General features: G+C 40.5%; 1 protein-coding gene across 1 annotated transcript in view; it reads left to right on the top strand.

Moving 5' to 3' along the window:
• Window positions 1–230: 230 nt before the first annotated feature.
• Window positions 231–24,116, top strand: part of FBN1 (fibrillin 1) — a 145,836-nt gene continuing 121,950 nt past the window's right edge. Inside the window, exons 1-5 of the mRNA XM_053988142.1 lie at window positions 231–397; window positions 13,878–13,960; window positions 14,884–14,982; window positions 21,576–21,671; window positions 23,193–23,288. Coding sequence (XP_053844117.1) covers window positions 231–397; window positions 13,878–13,960; window positions 14,884–14,982; window positions 21,576–21,671; window positions 23,193–23,288 — 541 coding nt within the window. The remainder of the gene's footprint in view (window positions 398–13,877; window positions 13,961–14,883; window positions 14,983–21,575; window positions 21,672–23,192; window positions 23,289–24,116) is intronic.

Genomic DNA, 24,116 nt, shown 5'->3' with positions numbered 1-24,116 from the left:
GCGCCGGGCTGGCCGGGGGCCGACGGCGCCGGGGCGCGGGGGCAGGCGGCGGGGGGCGCGGGGTGGCCGCGGCCGCTTTCTCCTTGGTCCCTGACTCCCCTTCCTCCTCATTTCTCCTCTCGCAGCTCGCATTGCAGAGGCTGGTCGGAGACAGGGCGGCGGGGACCGGCAGTCTTCGGCGGCGGAGAGGAGGCAGCGGCCGCTCGCAGCCCGGGGGCTCGGGGGACGCGATGTGGCGGGGGCGGCTGCTGGGGATCGCCCTGGGAGTTGCCGTGCTGTGGGTGTCCCAGGCTGGTGCCGCCGCCGCCGGGCACACCGAGGGGGTGAGCGCCAAGGAGAGCCGGTCCAGCCGGGCCAAGAGGAGAGGGCACGGCGGCGGGCACGACGCGCTCAAAGGGTAGGTGCGGGGCCGGCCCCGGCCCCTCCCGGGGTGCCGCGGCGCGGGCCGGGCAGCCGGCACACATCTGCCTGCGTGTGTGTGTGTGTGTGTTCGTGTGTGTATCCATAGCCAGAACCTCTTGACGGTGGGAGCTCCTGGTGTGCGAGAGCTCCCCGAGCCCCTTTGGGGCTGCCCATACGAGGAGCGGTTTGGGCTGGGGGCCGCCGGACGCCGCCTGCAGCACCGCAGGGCAGCGCCAGGGCTCGGGGCGCGGAGCCCCGCCACCCTCCCAGCCCCCCCGCCGGACAGGCTGCTGGGTCCTCGGCGACCTGCAGCCGTACTTCACCTCTGGGTGGGCGATGCTTCGTGAGGATGAGCCGCAGCAGCGCGGCGATTGCTAATTTATCTTCTAGGAAGGCCTTAGATAAAGGCACACTGCGGGCTTGTGCATTCCTCCTGCATCCCGCCCTTCTGCTTTGCATAAAAGCAGAATAACGGTGATGCCTGGAGCCCACAGCATGCCCGTTTTATCAGCTGTCCTCTCTCATCTTCACCTTGAGCCTTTTGTGATAGCCATCTTGCTCACATATAGACTATCTAACTATCTAGTACTAGTATGAGTGAGCCCAAGCATACAGGAGTTTAATTTCTTAAGAAACATTGTGGTACGTGCTTAGGAGAGAGGATTTTTTAAAGGCTAAATCTCTGTCAGGCAAACTTTTCCCCATTCTAATGGAACACCTTTCCAATGCTAAAATAGTTGTGAAGTCAGCTGAAAGGCATTGCATGCATGTGCAGTTGAAAATCTAGTTCACTAAAGGTGAAAAGTTTGTAATGAAGTAATAAAAAAGAAGTTTCCTTTCTCAGGTGATCCAATGTGCCTTTTCAGCACATAGCCATTTTTTTTGTGTTGTGAGACAGAAGAGAAGTGTAACAAAAATCGTATTTAAAATAGTTAGGCTTCTGTAAGGGATGCAAGCTATTTGCTTATTTTGCCCCCATTTTCTCAAAAAGGAGCTATTACAACTTTATTGTTAGAGGCCTTGATGAATATGCTTTAATTTCTTACTAACTTCCTCATAGTTCTATAGTACTTTTTACCTACATTTGGATTTACAGTCTTGGCTTTTTTAATGCTTGCCTGATTGAAAAAGGTTTATATTTTTAGGTTTGCATGCTGCAAAAATGGATGCATGCTGTCAGCATTATTTTTCATGGATCTGATTTTGTAGGATCAGACTTTCATTTCTTTATACCTTGTCACAAAAGAAATATTTGGACAAAGCAGATCCAAAGTAGATGTGACAAAATTTAGGAGGTGAGAAAGATGTACAGTAAAGTTTGAGGGACTAATTGCAAGCAATAAAAGATGATAAGAAAAAACATTTATTAGAAAGTGCCTGTATTCTTTAGGGTGTTTTAATAACCTTGTTATAGGATTCTGAGATAATATCAAACTGATAAACACAATTTTTTGCTCTGTGGCACAGAATATGCCATCTAGCACACTGTGCTGACTTGGTGGAAGTTAAGAGGCATGTTAGCTGAGGATAAAATTTCTTTGGTGTGTGTAACTGTCACTTTAAACTATGCTGTTTAGACATAGTGCATCCAGGGATGATATTTCAAGTGTTAATTATTTTTGGAATCTAAAATGGGTTAGGGTAAGTATTTAATCTTAAGAATTGATTCTTATACTTAACAGAAGCCTGCCATCTTTTATATCCTTTGCAATAATTCTTCCTTTTATCTTATGTTATCTATGAGTTATATATCTGCTTAGTAATCTGCAAAACTAGAGATAGTGCCAACATAAATTTTAGTTATTCTGTATCTTGGTCAGTTTTTGGAATATTACCAATGTGAATGAATGCCCCTGGGAAGCAGATTCTTAACAAGGAAGTAATAATTTGCCAGATGAACTGAGAAAAAGACAAAACAAATTATTAGTTTGGCTTCTTGTTAGACCTTCTTTTGTAACCCTGATTTGAGGCAGAATATAGAGTTCCCTAATTGCTTGGAGGACAGTAATTTTGATCATTGTTGGGTGAATCCTGCTGGATATTTCCACTTAAGAAGTTGTGAGCAGTTACTTAGGTGTGGTACTATACTGTACAATGTGAATAAAAAGAATTGTCATTCTAACAGACAAGGTTGGAACAAATTTAGAAGGACAGATGGAAAACATATTTTGAATGTATAGGAACTGTATATACATTATTCATTGTAACTGGAGGACTAAACCACTAAAAATATGATTTTACAAGAAGACATAGTATTTTTTAACTTGTTCATCAGTACAAATACATTTGGGAATCTCTTAATTGTAATACAAGTCATAACAGATGCTGGGAAACTTTATTTTCATGTTATTACAGTTGACTAAGACTTTCTTTTCATTTTGAAATGAACTCTTGCTCTGTAAGGCACATGGAGATACATTTTTAAAGAAAACTCTTTTACTCTTCAGTCATTTTTTGTGTTTGATTATAATGACTATTGGAAGTCTTATAGCATTTGAAAGTATTGAGGTTAATCTGTGTGTGAATACTGGTCTTGCATGTTAAAATGAAGAAGCTTAAGATCTGTTTCAGTTCTCATGATTTTTCCTACTAAACATTTTTTACTGCAAGCTGTTGGCAGGAGATGTTTGCTTTCATCTGTGTGACCTTTGCCTCATTGTTTATGGCAATGAGCTGTCCAAATGTATAATGTAATTCTAGAAGCATATTTTAATTTTAATAATTATAAATTACTTGGAAGTGCCTCTTAGGTTCTCATTTTAAGACGTTGCACTTGCTGCTTATATAGTTTGAATCAATCCTGCTTTGGAGGCATTAAAGGTAAAGTCCTTTTAATGCCATCTGTGTTTGGCCTAGTTCAATGTATATTTATGTGCTGGTGCCTGATGCCTCCAAATGATCAGAAAGTAATCAGAATAAAGAAAGTAATTATTGAAAAATATAACTAGACTCTGTGGTCATGGAAGTGTTGCTGGAATCCATTGTGATTCAGTAAGTTAAAATGATAAGCTGCTAGTGAGACACTTCTCCAGATCCCCAGAACTTATCACAGATGTTACTGTATTGAGCTATAAGGCATCAAACTATTATCCTGCTACCCCTTAAGCACCCAAGAATGCAGTGTCAGCTTCTGTAAGGAATAAACTCTACAAAACTGGCCATGAACAGGAAGTACTTTCTAAACAATATATACTTGAAGACAACCATTCCTATGTGTTTCAATCATTTAAATATAAAGCAAAAAATAATTTATTGGTGTTTCGTGTAGTATTTGTCTGATTACAAGAACTATTGTACCTGAAGATCTTAGAATTAATTAAGATTCCTCATTTTCTGATGATGCTAGAAGACTTCAAACACTAATGAGTATCACTCAGTTCTTAATAACATTTTAAGTAATGTTTGTCTTGTTTATCAGTCTCTTCTCTGTATAATGATATAATGACCAAAGAAAGCAATTATTTGCTTAACAAATAGCAGGAATTTTGAAAGAACTGAAATTTCTTCAAGATAGCTGAATCCTGACATGTTTCTAGTTAGGAGACTAATTAAATGTATTTGTGCAAGAATTATTTAATTTCTTTGTTTTTATTAAGTTGAAATGATAGCGAATAATGGAGAACAGAATAGCTGGCTCCAAAAGGATTCATAAAAGTCTTGGATTAAAGGTATTCAACAGGGGATTGAGCTTTTTGGACCAGTTTCTTTTGGGTATCTCAAATGAAGACCACAGGTTTACTGATACACTTCCCTAAGTAAACTTGGTTGGAGTTGACCATTTTTATACATCAGTGCTCCCTGAAATAGAATAATCTTATTAATCTATAACTTAATTCTAGTGCTCAGCTATATAATTAGGGCTTCTGGTTTTCGTTTTAAACCAATCTTTACCACTAAAAGCCTTCTGAAGGAAAGCAGACTTTCTGTACTGATAAATACTTGTTTATACTGAAAAACCTCAAAGATTTTTCTTGCCACTTGTGGCCTACACACCTCTAGGCAGCTGCTGGTGCCGCACCTTGTCAATGCCACTCTGCAAGTGGGAGGCAGCCTGAATACTTGGAAATAAAAGACTTAATTAAAAATACATGCAAGTTGCTATAATACCCCATGTGCTGGAGCACTCACCTGGCTTCCAGGTGGCATGGCTGGCCTCCTTCCAGTCCTCTGCGCCTGTGGGGTAAAGCTTACATGGAGGATGAAGACCTTCAATTCCTGCATGTCCTTGTGTGGAAACTGAAGTCTTTGGCAACTACACGTAGTGTTAATATTCTGCACCTCTCTGAATATATTTGCCAATGGTTGTGGTACTGTTCTTTTGTTATTACATGATCCTTGGAAATCTAGTTCTGGGGTGAAATGAGTTCATAGATATTGGCACTGTGCCTAATATTTGTGTTTCCTCTGTTTTGGTGTGATGTGATTTGATGTACGTGTGACTTTGTGGAGCAGGAGAAAAACAGTAAAAAGTAAATAATCTTCAGGGCTTTGTAGTCCTTGTAGTCTCCATTTAGATATCCGAATTGTGTTATTGGGACACCATCTCTTTAGAAGGCACAGCCTTAATCCGAATTCTGGTTTATCAGTTTTGGGGAGAGACTTCTAGGCCTGTGTAGTTTGTAAGGCAGAATTAGGACTTTATTCATTTTGGGCATGCCAGTGCAACCTGTGGTTAAAACTCTTGGTGAATACTACTGTAGTTTCCCTTTCAGTGGGAGGCTCTGAGGCACATGTGATTCTGTTTCTGACAGCTTAGCCAGTCTTCCTCTCTGTGAACTTTCTCATATTATATTGTAGTGGGACACAAATGGTTTTGAAGTGCCATGTGCTTCTCCTAAAATACATTAGATAATTACTTTCTTCCATTTGATGGTAGTGGGTCATAAATAGAGCAAGCAGAGGAAAAAGGCTACAATCAACAGTGTAGCAGCATTCTTGATGTACTGTATGAAACAAGATTGTTTTGGAAATGTTGTTAAATCAGCCTGGGAGACTAAGATGAAGCAGGTTTCCTGTCACCCAGCATCACTCTGCCAAGATGACATGTTGAACATCAGGAAGGCAAGATTGGATGTAATTCTTTTCCTTTCTTCCCCTCATTTATCTATTTATTCATTTCTGTCTGCTTAGCTCTTGGCTGTATCATGCTGGCCTGCTACACTGCCCCAGATGCTGCAGGACCCGTTACAGCTGGCCTGTGGTGGGCTTTGTGTATTTCACATCAGGGTTGTCACTTTGTGTCCATAAAACCACTGCAAGAAGGTACATCCTGAGGGGTCCTTTAAGGCTGATTGTTGCTATGACATAATTGCTTGGCAGGTTAGAAACAGATTAATCCCATAGCCCTTACTCAGACACAAGAGATGTCATGGATAGTACTTTGTTTATTTCTTTGTGTTCCAAGTAATACTTTTCTTCTGTGGATTTGGTATGCAGTTGTCTAATCTTATGTGTGGTGGTGGCTTTCTGATCTCAGTTTATTAGTGTTTAATTGAACTTTTATTGACAGGGGTGTACTGTCTTTAGCAACTGGAGGCATAAAGAGTTGGGGAAAGAACAGCACCTGCAGGAAGTGTGTCCTGTTGGAGCAGGGTGCAGTAATGTGCAGTTTGCAGTGCAGGTTTCCTGAGAGAGTTGTTTCGAGGAGACAGAAGAAACTCTGGCTAGCAATAGCTGCACTTTTCCTCAGTCAAGAGCCTACTTAAGTTTTATAAAAGTAGACTTCTCCCCTGCTGTGAGCCAGCACAGGATACATTTTGTGTTCAGTAGTGGTTCCACAAGTTGTTCTCAGATTCTGTATCACCTGGGTCTGTTTCCCTTGGTCACTCGATAAGTTCGGCTCTATGTGCAGCTTCACACTGGTGTCTGAACCTTTGGGGCTGTGCTGGTCTTGAGGATGCAGACTTGAAGTAAGCATAGGGCTGCTCTCAGTTGATATGGGAGCAAAGGGAGGATCTCTGGGTCAGAGCTTGGCAGGAACAGTCCTTCTGTCAGCTTCACTTACAGTTGTCCTTATCAAATAAGATCACAGCTTCTGTTTCCCTGTATGTTTATTTTCCTTTCCTGTGGTGTGTTTCTCAGCATTGCTGCTCACTTAGGACAGTCTTTGTCATTCCTTTTCCATGCTGCAAACTTGAATGTTTAGTGTATGGGCTTCAATACAGTTTTTGACAAGGGTCAATATATTTCTTTCAATATGTTCATGGACTGAGCAACCTGTGATTGTTAGAATAGTATTACCCAAAATGAAAGACCCCAGATATTTAGCTATGTAGATCACTAGGAAAATTTCTTCTTGGTAAAAATGTGGTAGACACTGGGTAACAGGAGGCCATCTCTATTTAAATAAGATTTTAAGACCTTGAGATCTTTGAATGTTCACATATGAAAATGGTAAGAAATTAAGAAATTAATCATTAACTTTTTTGTTTTGCAATGAGAGTGACTCCCATCTCCTTCTTCATCTCCCTGCTCAACCCTAAAGATGAAGAGGATATAGAGGCATGTCTGTCACTTTGGTCTTGCTCCCCAGACTCAGTAAATATATTTGCAGAATGGAGCAATTGTGGCCTGGAGTGTTTCTGATTAACCATTGCACTGTGCTGGGAAATACATTTGTAGCTTTTCAATCTTACATTTCTCCTATGGTTGTTTTCTCATCCATTCTGACTTTCCCACCTAGTTTTATTTGTTTAATCTTTTTAAAAGTACTTCAGACCTACTGAACAGCCTCATTCATGCTAAGGCTGGTGTGCAGATAGAGGCATGAGGACAATCATTTGGGGTTTTTGTGACAGTTCAGTAAAGTCGGGCTCTTCTTTGGAAGATACATTGGGATGTAAAATATAGCCTGTTAAATTAAAACCTCTGCCTTCTGGTTTTGCTTATAGATCTTCACTGAAGTATGAAGGAGGTCTAGCTTTTATCTGGAAAAATAATTTTGATGTTGACTTGCTGGAGAATCTGTTGTTTTCCTTTCTACTTCTCATTTTATGAAATGATTCATGACCATTATAGCCTCAGAAATACCAAATGAAAGCCACAGTTCTTTTGTCTACGGTCATAATCATTTTCATCCTCTTTTTCAAGCTTCCCTCTCTCTCATATTTTGCTGGAGGACATCAGAATATCCAGTGATGTTCAGCTGAGGTTTCAAACTAAAATTTGTTTCCTTTCAGGAACATTATTTTCCTCTCTCTTTTCTTCTTTGTTTTTCCCACTAATATTCCATCTTTTTTCTCTTCCTTGTGTACAGAGTAAATTACCAGTGTCTGCTAGGGACAATGTAACTAAAACAGGGTTTTCCTATTTCCTTATGGCAGATGTGCAGGTAATTGGCCTTTTGAAAATGTGAAGTCACTGTCCCAGCAAGGAGAGAGACAAAGGGTAGAATAGTGTGTAGTGAAAGGAGAAGAAATACTGATAACTTACCTAAAATAAATCTTCAGTAGCCTAAGGGATAGCACTTACTACACAAATTAATAGCATTGCTTAACACCTAAGGGCGTTCTCTGACAGTATTGATGCAAGTGTCAGGTATAGGAGACACCCTAAAGGATTGGGTGTCCTCCATGGGGGATGGTGGGTGGTACCAGCACAACCTGCAGCCTCCAGGGAAGCCTCACAAGGGGCTGGCTTGCCTTGGGTTTGTCTGGCCAGCGTGCCCCACACCAGCCCTTGTGCTGCTGCTCAGCCTGGGCACGGGCTGGTGGAAATCCTGAGCTCCCTGGGTGCTTTCCCTTGGGAAACTCTTAGAGGTTTGCCCCCTCAGTAACCATTAGTGGGTACATGGTGAGTGTGGGGTGTAGACCTGGAGGTGTGAAATGATTTCTCCCTTTCCCCCTCCTGTCCTGGAAGTGACATCTGGACTGCTAAGTGTTGCCTTAGCCCACAGTTACATCCATTTCCCATGGGATGTTTTTAGTGCTACCAGATAGAAAGGACTTCTTGTCCTCTGAATATATCTTTTTAGTTAGTTTTTTTTCGTGTGTGCTTTAAGGAAGTACCTGATGGATCCTTCCTCTTTATCCGCTCACTTGTGTGGCCTGGCAGATAGTTTCTTGTGGTGATGTACTTTACGTGTCTTATACAGCCATGTAGATGGGTTTTGAACTGGACCCATTGACATTCTCAAGTGGAACAATGAAGGAATACATGCCAGAAACGCGTCTGTCCCTGGCTATGAATGAGAACAATGCCTGGCTGTCAGGTTAGATGAGCGTGTCCCTGCAAAAGACAGGGTTGGATTTTCAGAGCAATTGCGGAAGAATTCTCTTAATGTCAATGCTGTTGTTGGATTGCTGTATTTAGCTGTCACAGTGTGATGGAGGTTAGGGTTAGAAAAGTGTTCAGTGTTGCTGCAGGAAACTTGCATGTCATTTTGAACTTCTGGCCAGAGCCAAAGATACCCGTAGAGCTGCTCAGTGTGTTATTTTTTTAGTTGAACTGAGCCAGGATTCTGGGACAGCGGTATCCTTACTGTCAGAGTGAGAAATAGTTATCATATTAGGCTCTCTGCACGGCACAGGCTTGCTTATTGCAGTGTAAAAATGAGTACATCAGATGCAATCTTTTGTATGTAAAAACCATATTTTGCTTAAAAGTGCATGCTTATTCTTTATAGTATGATAGAAGTTAAATTTTGTGTTTGTTCAAGAGTATAGCATAGTTTTGTAGGGTTTCCTTTTATATGATTGAAATAAATAGCTTCAGGAACCAGATCTTCCCTTCCCAGTCCTGCTTTGCTCGCTGCTCCTTGGAGGAGGGGGTAGGTGCCAGCACAGCTAAAGGAGGTGCTTTAGATACCGACCTCTAATTTATGCATACTTGGCTTGTGTCATTTAAGTGAGGAGGGATCTTGGAAGGCCATGTGGTTCAACCCCCACTCAGAGCAGGGTGAACTTAAATCTGCTGCATCCACTAAAGTTTGGACTATATCTGGCGATGGAAGTTCTTGATTCTGTGAGAAAGCTGAGTAAAACTCCAGTGGAATCAGCCGAGCTGCTGCAGTCTGTGCATTTAGTATTTAGAGACACTGGGAAGTTTAGTAGGTACATAAAGCTGGTTTACAGCAAAAAGTATAGATCTGATTTTGTGTCTCTTGAAATCTACTAGTAAAAGCTAATCATCATCACATTCTGTAGCCTTAACAAGCAGATTTTTAAGACCAGCCTCTCATTTTTTCAGGTGCAGTTTGTAATTCTTTTTAATTGCCCAGTGCAAGCATGGAAACATCACTCCAATTTTATGTGGAAATGATCAGCAAATAGTTCTGGGTACAATTTTAGCAGCTACCAGAGTTACCCACATAAGAAGGAAAATAGGCAAAGCATTCTCTAAAAACAACTGCTGGCTGATGATATTGCTTTAAATTGTATTTTTCTGCCAGAAAACTGGGTCATATGCTAACCACTGCAGCCAAATAGTTAATAGAAGTTGTTCATGAAACGTTCTCTTGCAAGGAAGAATCCCCATGAGTTTTCCTAGGGAGAGGAAAAACGAGTTGAGGGAGCCATGAGAAACCCTTCCCAGTATCCCTGCATCCCAGCTCTCTAACTGGTGGTCAGCTGTTTCTCTTGCTCTCTCAGCTGCTCTCTCCCACTCTGTCTGGTCTCTGTCTAATTTATTTGAGACCCGTGCTTTGGGTTTGATTCAGCGCGGATTACGCCAGCGTTGGCCGGTGCATGGCAGTGCTGCTGACAAAATTTCTGCCTGAAGCCTCGCTCACAGCAGTGCCAGAAACTCTTCCTCCCATGGGAGTTGCAGATGGGCAATGCTTTCTTCCGGAGAGGGCTGTAATTTCCTCGAGGGGTCACAGGCAGGGCAGATTGGGGATGTAGGGAACGAGTCCTCCCCCTGGCAGGCTGCAGCACGGGGCTCCGACGGTGCCTCTGCCGGGACCCTGGGGAGGACAGTCCCAATGCCAGAGCTGGCCCTGCCATTCCCGGCCTGGGTGTTCGCTGCTGCCGGCTTCACACAGGGTTTTTGAAAGCCTCCCTCATTTCTCTGACTGTCATGTACCCTTGCTGCCTGGTTATAGCTGATAAGAAGACTCTGCCAAGCTTAGCATGGTTTGCTTCTCATTATTTTACCTCTGTGTTCCCACTCGCCAATCCACCCGCAGTGCCTGGGTAATGGCTGCGGGTGGGGGCAGCCGGGCAGCCACACATGCCTGCTGAGCCAGGGCTCTGGAAGCACGGGAGGGACAGATCCAGTCTGTCCTTTCCGTGGGTGACATCCGTATTGCCCTGTGGAGAAAGGAGATCTTTTATTTGAGAGGCTGTGCCAGCCGGAGGCGGTGATGCATCTCAAGGAGCCGATGCCCGCTCATTCCCCCTTCGCACAGCTTTACTTGGAACGGGGGTAGGGCCCCTGTGGCTGTTTCTGGAAAGAATATCTTCTAGTTTGGTGCATGCAGGTGCTGTCAATATCTGTGCAAACCTATCATTCTCAAGTGTTAGTTATCAGAGCTTCCAGATAAACCTTTTTCTCTCTGCTGTTCCAAGATTTTTCTAGTTGATTGTCTAATGTCTTTTGATAATTCAGCTCACTTTGCTACTGAATTTCTACTTGCATATCATTAATCAAAGACATAATATCTTGTTTAATTTGGACATCTTTGATGAAAATCTGGGCATCAGCCATCCTGTCTCTCAGCACCATGCCATTACAGAAATACTTTTATACTTCACAAGTTCATTCAGTGTCTCTAAAATAAAACAGAGGACCTTTTTTTTTTTTTTTTTTTTTTTTTTTTTTAAATTTCAATGGTAACAGCTTTGTTCTGAGATTCTCTATTCCTTCTCTGGGCTTTGGAGTGAAAGGAAGGTGCTGTAGGTAGTTTCAGGGTATATAGATATGTTTTTGCTTATTTTATCATTACAAATCAAATTTTGTAACTGAATTCTTCTTCTAGTGCTGTTCAGGAAAATAGTTTTATAAGAATATAAAACACTTCTTTAGTATTCATAGCTTATAGTATCAGCAGGAAAATATGCTCTATTTAACACACAGTGGGTAACTGTTCAAAGTAAATGCCATGATAGAGCCTTTACAATTTGATTGATGGATTCCATGATTTTACATGAGGTAAATTATTTATTATTGCCTTGAATACTTTATTTATGGGGATTTATTGCTATAGTGTCTGATCACCTCATAAATATCAATTAATTTAACCTTCAAAATTAATTATTTTCAAAGTCATTTTACAAATATGCACAATTTAAGAACACTCCCTCTGTCTCAAAGAAGCAACATTCAGACTTTAATATAGGTTTCTTTTATAAGCTAGACAGCAGCTTTCTGATGAAAAAGTGTTCCACTGGAAAATGCACTTGTCAGGCTCAAACTGTTCCATGGAAGTACAGTTTGATGACTTTTTTTTTCTTTCAAACCTAAGCACACTGCACAGGGGTTGGAGGCTCCTGGTTGTATGGCTTAGCCTACCCTGTGGACAGCTTCAAGGCTCTCAGGGTCTCTGACTTCATGGTTGCTGGCACATCTAGGTTTTCCAGAGTCCCATTTTGGAAAAAGATTTTTAAAACCAGCTTTCTCTGTGACACAGAAATCTGCTTCTTTCTCATAACATGGATCAGATGGTCCCCAAAGCCACACATACTTGCTGGGACTGAAATTTGACAGACAACATAAACATCACTTTATGGTCAGCCTTCTATAAAGCCTCAGCAGCTGGAAGCGGAAATGGGTGGTTTATGCCCATAGGTTCTAACAGGTAGCAACAAACCCATTCTAGCTGTCTTAATAAGTTCCATTATTTCTTCTGACTGGGGAAGGTAAAAAGCAATCTCACTTGTCTGCTTGCCAGTCTTACTTGGCAGATGATTCTGGAGCAACATTTGGCATTGATGAACAGGGAACTCTAGGAAAGTTACATGGTTATAGCCCTGCAGGGAAGTAGCTGACATTACTAAAACTGAATACATTGTAATTAAATGAATAAGACTTTGAGTCTGTAACACCAGTTGCAGGAAGGAAAAAGGACCCTGCAACAAGTCCAATTGTATTGCTCACATTCATCTCAGTTATTACTTTGTAATTATCCAGAACCAGTGGAAGGTAATGGTAGTGCTTGCTTTGACTTAAGTAGTTTCTGGCCATGGTTGGAAAGAATAGGTGTCACTGAAATTGGTATAATCAGAATACTTGAAATTGCATTAGTACTGCATATCCCTAAATAAATAGAGTATGTAACTTTTTTTTAGTTGGAAAACGTGCATAAAGAAATGTTTGTATATATTGAGATTGATTGTCTTAAGTGGCCTCACCATATGAAGTAACTATTGTTTACTTAGACATTGCAATACTAGCAATGAAGAACTTTCTGAAAGACCAAGGACAAAATAATAATAGAGAACACTTCTTAAAACAGTAAACATTTAAATCTGTCTTTAATCTGTATACAATATTTTAGTATAGCAGTTCCTAGGAAGTTTCTAGCTGGTTCTAGCTGCATTAATCTATTGAGTAATTGCTCACAATATTAACAGAGATTGTAAAATTTTCCTCTGCTAAGATTATTAAGTGTAAAACAAAAGAAGGCACATGTTCCCATTTTTGAAAGTATTCTTACTAGCTTTATTTGCATGGATAGAGGCATCAAATAAATAGGACGAGATAGATTAAAAAAAATCTATTGTCCTTCTATGTATGAGGGACATAGAATAATTTCAACTTTTCTATTTTTATCAATAAAATCATGATAGGAATAGTGTCATGTCCTGTCAACTTTCAGTTGTCATAAACTCTAGTAACAAAGTGATTTGAGAGGGTTAATATGGATGAGAGGAATAGGTTGGAAAGAAAAATTCCTGTGGATACATCATTTGAGGAGGGCAGTAGGCCCCTCATACTCATTTCAGGACCTTACCACTACATACACCCACATCCTTGATTAGTTTTGGTAGTAAGCAATTTTTCCTAATGAAGAATTAACGTATTTTGACTCATTTATTTGGCTAATGTTCTTGTTGGCATGTTTCACTCACACATACATAGTTTTGTTCATGGAAAAAAATAGGCTACAGTAATAGTGCTTTAGAGTAAAGAAAAGGAAGCAACAGGAAGATTAAAAATTCCCACTCAAAGAGCACTAGATTTAGTTTGTGGTTATTAATGATGCTGGATGCTCATTTTTTATTTGAGTTTTGCTCAAAAAACCTGGATGGTTACTTCTTCAGATATGGAGTGTTGTGAGACAAGGTTTCCCCATTCTATTCCTGTTGTTCAGATGTTACTGATTCGATTTTGTGCTTGTAATGTAATCTTTAATGTATAGAAGTGTATGTTACCTAAAAACCCCAACAACTACAGGCCAAAAACATACAACACTTCTAAATTTAATTATTGAAATGTATATTGCAGTGATTTACCTTTTCCATTTTATTCTCTACTTCTAAAACATATTTCTGAGTAAACAATAAGTATTCATCCTTATCCTTTTTATTTTTTTCCAGACCAAATGTGTGTGGATCACGTTACAATGCCTACTGCTGCCCTGGATGGAAAACGTTACCTGGTGGAAACCAATGCATAGTCCGTAAGTTAATCTAGTTATGTGTTATGACTGATGTTTGTCTTTGTCCTTCTGTGTCTCAGGGTGGTTTTAATTGTATACCAGAATTGAAATGTATTTCTGTATGTTTTCAAAGGCAGCTGTACACGATTGCTTTACCATTTAAACTATATTAAGCTAATATACAAAGTTTCATGGGCTACAACACAATGATGTGATACCAACATTTAACAAAAGATTAATCTCCTCCACATGTTCTGTTTAAGTCTGTAGTAAAGGGTTTCAAGGGGTGTGTGAACTCTTGGGAATGAGTGGACTATGTTAATCTGTTTAAGTTAATGGAAGGAGGCAACAGCATCAGCCCAGCAAATGCATTTTCTCCACTTCTTTGGACCATATTCCTGAAATATATAGGGATATAAATATAGGGATATAGGGATATAAATATATGCATACATCATAGTGCTGTATGCATATTCATGTGTAGTAGAACAATGTACCAGAAATAATTCCTAAAGGCACTTTGCCCAAGGCTGATAAGACTCTCTCCAGAGATCCTGCAGCAGCATGCTGTCAGATGGGAATTACTGCTCTTGTCTGTGTGTGGTGCAGAAATAAAGGAAGCATTATGTTGCTGCCTCAGTGCCATCCTTCCTCTGAGAAGGTAAAATGGACAACAGTTTCACTTTTCCAGGGAAATCTCCCCATATCTAGTGTGGCCTGTGGCATGTTCCCAGAGCTTTTCATAGCAGATGGTGAAGGTCTAGGTCTTAGCTGCTCCCTGTAAAGATGCAGATGAACAGGAGGAACTGTTTTGGGATCTGTTGTATGTGGTTTAATGAGTTTGTGGGTATTTATGTTATGGTACTGAATTTTCTATCAGGTGTTTTTTTATGTGTTTGAGGTTTTTGAGACATATTTTAAAGGCATTTATGTTTTCTTAATAGCAATCTGCAGACATTCCTGTGGAGATGGATTTTGCTCTAGACCAAACATGTGCACATGCCCAAATGGTCAGATAGCCCCCTCCTGTGGTTCAAAATCAAGTAAGTATTTCTTCTGTGTGTCTGATATTACTCTTTTGAATCTGTGAAGCTACTAAGATATGTAAAATTGTGAAGCTACTAAGGTATGTAAAATAGTTCAGTGGTCAGTATTTAAGACAAATAACCTCTGAGTCACCAGACATACTTTTACCACAGGAAGGGAAGTGTAGCTTTCTATGCTGAAACTGAAGAATGACTCAGAGATGGGCTTTTGGAGACACTTCTCTTTTTTGCCAAATCAAACCCAAATCAGTCTTATTAGAAGCTATTTTGATTTGCCACTTTGTAACACTAATTCTAGTTCTCCTTGTTTTCTGGAAAATACCTTATCTCTGTTCACTGGTAGACATGAGCATGTATATGACAAAAGTTGTAATGATAGAGAGACAACTCTTGACAATTGGCTGATCTTGACATGCTTTGGAATTTCCTTTAGATTTCAAAGATTATAAACCAGACACTATGTATGCTGTATACTAATACCTAGGCCTCCAAGCTTTAGAGCATTTCCTTGCCAGGCTCAGTACATATCTTCTGAATCTAATACTGCTTTCTTCAGGTGACACTTCTGTAGGTACTAGAGGTACAGAGTTGCTCAAGTTTTTAAGTGGAACAGCTTTTCATCAGAAAAACAAAGATTCTTTGAAAATGAAACTTTTCAGACAGATGACTTTTCCTAGAAATGTTTGTATTTCAAGATTTCAAGGAAGGTTTCTCAGAGCCAGGGAAAAATGAGTAAAATTGAATTCATTCAATGAAAAGAGAACTCAATGGCTAAACATGAGCTGAGTGTTTGAGATAGAGTAGGATTCATATCTGAAATGCCAACTGCTTAGTACTCTGTATTCTCATTTGAACATAGTTCTGTTTCTTAGAATGTACATGATCTAGATTTTTTTATGACATGAAGTTTCTGGAAAGAATTTTGGGGGAGACTGGTTCTCACAAATGCCTGTAACTATCTGAACAACATATTAACAGAAGTCAGTGGGGAATGCACTCAGCAGAGTTCTCTAATATTATGCAAAGTGGTTATCCTTCTAGTACTAAATATCTTTTGAGACTCAGTGTGTGGTCTCCTTTGCTTCTTATTTTTTACTTTGCCATTTTTTTGCTTTCCTGGTTGATAAGAGTTTCCCACATAACTGACCATTTCAGTTTGTGGTTTTAGCATCCTTTTTATGCAATAACAGTGGAAAAGCATTAACAATTGCAGAATGTTATGGAATGGCATGTACTAAAATGGTAAACATTGTTCTTTGTAGTTCATCCCATCTCATGCTTCTCTGATGTATGTTAGGGAGAGGGCAGCATGAGGAAGATGTGGAGCTCTGGAGTTCCCATAGAGTACTGGAGGGAGGGAAGGGTGCAAAGTGCTGCACAAATGTGTGTGGTGGTGTGCTCCTGCCTGGCTTTGCAGCTACTGTTTTACCAGGTGCTTATGCTTAGTCCTGTAAGCCAGTGAAGGAAGGCATGACCTTCTCCCAAGTACCCTTTGGGGCACAGAAGGGGACATACATCTCTGTATCTGTTTCATGCTTTGGCACCTTTGGCAGAAACAAGTGGGCCTTACCTAATTTTTTTTCTTTGGCTCCACTTGAGTCTTTTATGAGTCAAGACTCAAAAGAAAAATAGGCTAAAGTTTTTGATTCTTCTTGTAGTTCTTTTTCTGAAATATTCTACCATTGATCTCCATAGTTTTAGCCTTCATTGGAGTTGTTCAGTTTCTGCAGTAATGTAAGATACATTCTGTGTATGTGGTTTCATCCCCGTTATTTATTAAAACATACCAATTCTAAAAGCACAAATGTCTGGTAAGTTGTAGAGAAAAGAGACTCCACTGCTTCTGTGCACTCACTCATGTGTAATATTTTTATGATTTACCACATCATTAGTACTTACAGAACATACTTTATGTAAATCATTTGTGCTGTTGGCACTGTAGACAAAACCCATGAATATGTATTTACACAACAGGACACAATGACTTAGATCTGCAATTAGAAAACAAAGTAAACATAAAAAGTACTGTTTGACATCAAATGGTTACTGTCAAGGACCTTTGGTAACAGTTAATATTTTGTCAGAATATGCATTCATTAAACCTTATTTTAATTATGTTTTTAAAATAAGAAAAAATTAATTAAATAATTAAAAATCAAATATAAATGGTACATGTTTGTCACATACAAAATAAAAATAGCAAATATGAGTGAAAATGCCATGATTTCTCAGAATTAAGTGTATAGCTTCTGATACATGAGATGTCCTTTGGATATTTTAAGCTATGTGTGTCTTTAGTACTTAAACAATCAGTAGTGGGCATGGATTTTCTAGCAGGTAGATCCATAGACAGAAACTGAATTGGCAGTGACTCTTATACTCTGGTTGTCTGTCAAAATAAAATACTTAATGTGGACTGGAAAGCATGTGGATTCGAGAGCAAAACAAAGCTTCCAAGTTTGATTCTCATGCAGGTCAGTTGCTGGGACTTTTCTGGTTAAGAGTCAGCTTTAGGAATCTGATTTGTGGTTGAAAAGATCAACCAGTGGTTTTCTCGGCAGGGATTTTAGTGACATCAGTAAACTTACTGGCTGAATAGTGGTTATTTCTGTGTAATTAGAGAATTTTTGGGCGTGCTTATAGCAGGCTTGGAGATAAGAGTGCCAAGTGTGGAGGCCTCCCTGCTGCTGGCTGTGATGTGTGGGTGCTCTGACACTGCAGGTGCACCTGTGTGTGGATGTGCAACACTCTGTGCTGTGGGAGATGTCCTGTGCTCCGTGCTCTGCCAGCTCTGCGCTGGCAGCTGCTTCCCTGCTGCTGCCACAGCACCCGGGCTGTGGCTGCTGCGTCCGTGTCCGTCGCTGCTGCAGCCTGGCCCTTCTTATTGCTGCATTCATGCTCTGTGATCCTGCCACGTGTTAGAGCTGCTGCTCTGCCCCTGTGGGAGCAGGGGGCAAACGAGGAGGAGGGTGTCAGGCTGCCCTCAGGGTTATGGGTCAGGTCTGTCTCTGAGCTGAGGCCCTGGTTTTGCTTCTGTAGTCAGAATGGTTTTGGCTGGCTGAAACAGGGAAGGCATTTGCTGATGGGGCTGTCCCAGAAAGAAGAGAGCTGTGACAGAGGCAGCTGTGGTGGGTGCTCGGGGTGATGGCTGTGGAGACATGGAGTGTCCATGTCCAGAGCAGGGCCTGCTCTGCTCCCCTGCCAGCAGCATCAGAGGCACAGCCGAGGACTGAGCTCCTCCTCAGAGACTTCCTGCCCGGAGTCTTCCTCAGAGAGTGCCCGTGGTGTGGGGCTGAGCCTGGGCCTTGGCTCCGTGCCCTGGGACCCCACTCCTCGGGTGCTGTGGGAGGTGTCTGCTCAATGGCAGTAAAACCTGGAGCTCAGCCCCATGCCTTATACTCTGCTACTGTCAGAGGTGGTGTTGTAAGGTCTTGAATTTCGAATGTTCCCAGAGTTTTCGAGGGTACTGTGGATTGTGTCTGTGCCTTGTGCTGGGCTGTGGGGCAGCAGGCTCGTGTCCCGCCTTGGCGCTAGCTGCCATCTCTCTCCTGAGTCAGTCACTTGACAGAGAAAGCACGCTGAGCATCTGGGATGCGATGCGGCCGTCATTCCTTGTTTACAGCTCCTGGCAGGCAAAGCCCTGCGTCATGCACGGCCGGGGCTGGGAGCGTTTCCTCGGCAGTGGCACAGAGGCGAGAGCCGGCCTCTCCCGCGGTGCCCGCTGGCTGCGCTGCCGCTCGGGTGCCGGGCCAGCGGCGCCGCGGGTGTCCCACCTGAGGGCTGCAGACCCTCCCACCTCACGTTTCTTAGTGTGGGATCGCAGAGTAGACAGCACGTGTGCTACCTTTCGTCTGCTTGGTGAGCTCCTGCACATTTCATGAGCGGTTGTGCTTGTGGTAGTGCTCTGGGTGTGATGAAGTCTTTACTCAGTTTTGCTGGGTATTTATTTAAAAGTTGGGAATTGTTATGCTTAAGAGGGCAGCACTTTGATAAAAAACACAACTTTCGCCCACACGCAAAGCCTGTGTGGATATGTACGGTCTTGCTGGCTCTTTTGCAGATTTATAAAGTTGTGTTCCTGCAGTTATTCCTGTTTTGACTTCAGACATTTCCAGTGCAGACTGTTTACAAATTGGATGTGAAAAAGAACAATAATTGATTAAAAGCAACCATTTATTAATGTTAACATTTCCTGTGCATGCCAAGATAAGGCAAAGCTATGTGCATTGATTTACCAGCCTTTTAGTAATTCCTGTGCTTTTTCTTTGAGTCTCTGTCAGTGTGATATCTTGGAACAGGTTGTTTCACTTACCGGAATATCTCCACTGACATTAATGGAATTGTTGATATAGCTGAGAAAAGAGAACCTGGACCTGCATTAATATGCTAGTTTTCAAAAATGCATTTTTAACATCTTCATCTGAGCTCCAGACAGCCTTTAAATGTTTTTCTGTAAACTTTTGGAAGGATAATATTACAGAGTAGTCTGTATGATTTTGGAAGTACTCTTTCCAACATTCCCACAAAAGAGGGCAGAAAACAAGTAATTAGTTTACTGACTGTATGTCAGTGATCCTCTTGCCTGGTAACAGGCGAGAAAGCTCACTGATTTAAATGGCTTGTTTAAGTAAGGATGACTGGGTGTCTCAGCAGTCTCCCATAACGATTTTAATTTTAAAAGGAGGAAGAAGTATTTTACCTTGGAAAAGTTATTTTAAGAAGCAGTAAGACAAGTTATGGAAACTTTGTTTGTGTACCCCAAAACAAGGAAATATACTTTATTTATACATGAACAGATAATATGAAAATCATAATTTAAGCTACTGTTAACCTTTTAATCTCAAATGTAGTTCAAACTACTTAAATGGCTTTGGTCTTCATGTGGGAATGGAAATTAGCTCTTGGCATAGCTTGCTCTAATTGAAATCAGTTTGTGGTTTTTAAGTTCCTTCCCTGCTTGACAGATGATATCATTTCCTATGCTTTTTGTAATCCCCTCTGTTTTTCTAAGATTGTATAAAGCTAGTTGAACTACACATTTTAAAGTAACTATACACCTTTTTCTGACCTACTTAGGACATTGTCAAAAATCTTCACCAGATATTCACTCTGTATTTGCAGACAATTTTACTTTTTATTGAGGAATGTTGGTACATTTTTGTTGCTTGAAATCCTGAAGTACATCCAAAGCAGAACAAAGATGTATAATAACTATTAGACACATAAGAAATGTAACACACAGTTTTTGCTTTTATAATTGAAGAATTAAGCTAGCATTTAAAACACTAGTAACCTTACTTTAAATTCTTTCTCCAGTTGTATATTTTACTTCTGTTTTGTGGAATCATACTGTTATAGAAAGCAGTACAGTTAAAATTATTATTTCTACTTGAAAAAAAAAATTATATTCACATACTTCTGAACTGTTAAAAGCCAAATGATGCCTAAGGGTTTTGTGTGAGATGAAAAATTTGGTGTTTGGCATGGCACCTGTTAGCTGTAGGCTCTGACGGGATGTGCAATTTCCATTTTTCAGTCCTGAGCATTTCAGACAGCATGGTGTAGGTATCCAGTGCTCCATCAACAATCTACTGAACTGCTGATCAGACTGTAATCCTATCTGGGGAGGAGCCTTTCATGTGGTTCCTGTTAAGAGGAAAACCATTTCCCAGCTGCTTACTGGAGTGCAGGCCCCAGTTCACAGCTGTGTTGGACAGCAGGAAGGACTTCGCTTTGTTGGGAGACCTGCCCACTTCTGTATGCCTTATGAAGAGCCTGACATACTTTTAGTTGCTCCCAACATCTAGTTAAGAGATATATTTGCCCTTATTACTAGAAAAATTACTCAGAGACATTATGTTTTACTGGCATGGGGCTTAAGCTGCCTGTAAAGCATTATAAGTGGTGGGGCTGCAGCTGAGGAGAGAGTGCTGCTGCTCCCCTGCCTCTGCCCTAGGGAGGGGAAGGTTGTTTGCTCTGGGGAAGGGCTGTCTGTGAGCTCTGCAGCTCCCAAGCACAGCAGCTCTACTGGTGGGGTGAGCCCACAGTTGGCATACAGAAAGAAATAACTCTGTTATTTCTCCTTTTTATGCGAGAAATCCTACTTGGCCAGGTCAGCTTGTTGTGTTGCATGTGTTAGCAGAACAGGGCTGTCTTCAGGAGCTTCCTTACATGCTTCCCTTCAATACTTCCCTCCCCCACTTCCCAGATGATAAGACTCCCTTTCTAACGGTGCTGTCTGCCAGAAGCTTAGTACTTTTCTCTTATTGAAGGCTTTTTCTCATAATTGCAAACTAGGAAAGAAATGTTGAGGATTTATGCTCATATGAAATGCCTTTGACTTCATTTGAATGAGAGGGTGCATCATGCACCATGTCCTATATTCCTTAGGAACTCTAAATCTATATTGTGTTCTGTAGTGCCATTTTCTGTATCTGTCCTAAAATGTGCATTGTTGACTTCTAAAACTTTCTGGTTCACAGAATCAATCCCGAAAAACAAACCGTAAAAGTAAATGTTTACCTTTAGCAAACAGTAAAGTGTTTCTGACTGGTTTGATTTAACTGAGGAAAATCTTTTTTCCTTTCAAGTCCAACACTGTAACATCCGGTGCATGAACGGAGGTAGCTGCAGTGATGACCATTGCCTCTGTCAGAAGGGATACACGGGAACTCACTGTGGACAGCGTAAGTACACTCCTAGGAATGTAGATGCTGTTAAGTGATTCTGTGACGTGTGGGTTGGACACTCTTTAGCACTAAACTTCAGCTGCTGTTGAGCTTATTTTTGATCAGATACAGTGAAATTTTACAGAAAAATACATGACTTTGTAATGAATGCTGAGTGAATTCTTACTGATCAAGACTATGAAAATAAACATCATGTGACTTCATAATAATTGGATATAACTTGATCCTGTAGTTCTCACACTGCCATAATTCCTATAACCTCCAGGACTTCTCACCCACTAGAGCAGTGGGTCATATATCTAAATTTTAAATGGGATTCAGTTTTCATTTTCTAGACAAAATTAGGATTTTTAATAAAAAGTCTCGTTTTCATTTCAGTGTTTGCATCAGAATTAGCTAGTATGCTTGAGAAATTTTGATGTTTTCTTATGAGAATTGATATACAGTCAGTCCTTAGTCAAAAGCATTCCTGGATCTGCTGCTTGAAATCTCTCCCAAACTGACTCTGGTGCTCTCTTGTTCTTCTTGGCTGGAATGCTGTGAAGTAACTCAAATAAGGATGTAGACACTGCTTTTAACCGAGGCTGTCACGTTGCTATCTAGTGAAATACTGGTCTGACACAGAAAATGTGTTCAGCTCATTTAATGAAAACCTTTTGTGCTCTGTCAAAATCAATGGCACACTTTACATGAACTTCAGTGGGACCAGGAATTTACCCTAATAATCTGGAGGAGGATCACATGGTGAAAGGATTAAGAATTGTATTCCTGCCTTCACTGTGAAATATCAGGCGGATAAAAGAGGATAAATGGAAATCTTCTTTCTACTGAAGTGAATGTGAAACGGAACAAAGAATAACATTACTCAATGAACATCAAATTGTATTTAAAATCTTCTTTTTCATGTGCATGTTGTATTTTCTGATTATTTCTGAGAAGAATTGCTTTTGGAGTTTATTGTTAAAAAATTGACTTCTGAAGTTAGTGACAACATGATACAGAGGGAGAGTGTCTTGAATTAACATGGAATAGATACTGATTAAATTTTGCTATCCTAGTTAATAGCATTATTTATTTAACACCAGCAAACAGCCTTTTAATACTGGATTATTACAGAAGGAACAAATACATTTGAGGATTTAGAGATGAAATATTCATCTGCATCTTCTCTCTACAATCTATCAGTGTTTGTTTGTTACAAGTTTGAAAGAGATACTATTTTGAAGTTATGGGATTGTCCAGCTATCCCAAAGAGAAAAGCTCTGAGAGGTCAGAAAAGCTGTTCCTGTATTTGGTTATTCCTGGTTGTTCCTGTATTTGTGTTATGCTCCCTTGAAAAGATGAGATTATGGTACTGATGAGGCCAGGAAGAAGTAAAAGGTCGTAAAGTAGATTCTAGGAAAGGAGTTTGGTATGTTTACCATTTTTACCAGTTTACCTAAATTGGCCAAGTACATACCTTCATTTCTTTCTGAAAACAGCTCAGTAAAGATTACTCTTGCCTTCCCTTTGATACAGCTGTCTGTGAAAATGGATGTCTAAATGGAGGGAGATGCGTAGCTCCAAACCGATGTGCTTGCACGTATGGCTTTACTGGACCCCAGTGTGAGAGAGGTACGTGCCCTAAATCAGTGGGAATAATTATGTTCCAACACCTCTAGCAGTAGGGCTGTTGGGCCATTACCTATTGTGTTCTATAGCTGAATTGGTTGTGTTTGTTTTTGTTGGTCACAAGGCAGAAAATAAATTATAAGCATTTTTAGAAGTATGTGAACTTCATAAGGATAGAGGCCAGGATGAAACACAGACATAACTGTTTACTTTTTTTGTGATGAAAACACTCTAGTGGAAGAGGTGGCAAATGAAAGTGTTTGTGTGCTTTTGCTCAAACTTCAGTTTCTAAGTCATCAGAAAAGGTCTTTGAATTTGATATACGTGCTAAGTAGCATTTTGCCTCTGTTTTTGTTATGTTTTCTTTTGCAGAGTTTATTCACTTCTCTTTTCCACTTTGTACAGATTTATTGTTTTTAATTTAGCTTTTTAGTTGCATATCCATAGTGATAATCTTCAAATGAAAACACAGTGTTACCAACTGCCTTATATGGTATGTGGATTTTTTTTTTCCACATACATTTTTTAAACTGGTTATTAAACCAATTTAGCATTTTGTTTGTGAGCAGTACAGTGGACAATGTTTAGGTATAATCCTGTTGAGTTTTATAAAAATGCAAATAAAATATTTTCATTTGTCAGAGCAATAAGTCTGTGTAGTTGGAAATTCATACATTCTATTCATATAATAGGTTGTGTTACATCTCTGTGAACCTGGGACAGAATAGACATTAATAATCTGATTTTGGCTTCCATGTAGAGGATGTGCTTAGCACATGAAATTTCTGTCAATGAATGTGTCAGATGATCTCTGCTGTCAGTGCTGCACCT

Source organism: Vidua macroura, chromosome 12 (assembly GCF_024509145.1).
Source record: "Vidua macroura isolate BioBank_ID:100142 chromosome 12, ASM2450914v1, whole genome shotgun sequence".
NCBI lineage: Eukaryota > Metazoa > Chordata > Aves > Passeriformes > Viduidae > Vidua > Vidua macroura.
This window is presented reverse-complemented; position numbering and strand designations above follow the sequence as displayed.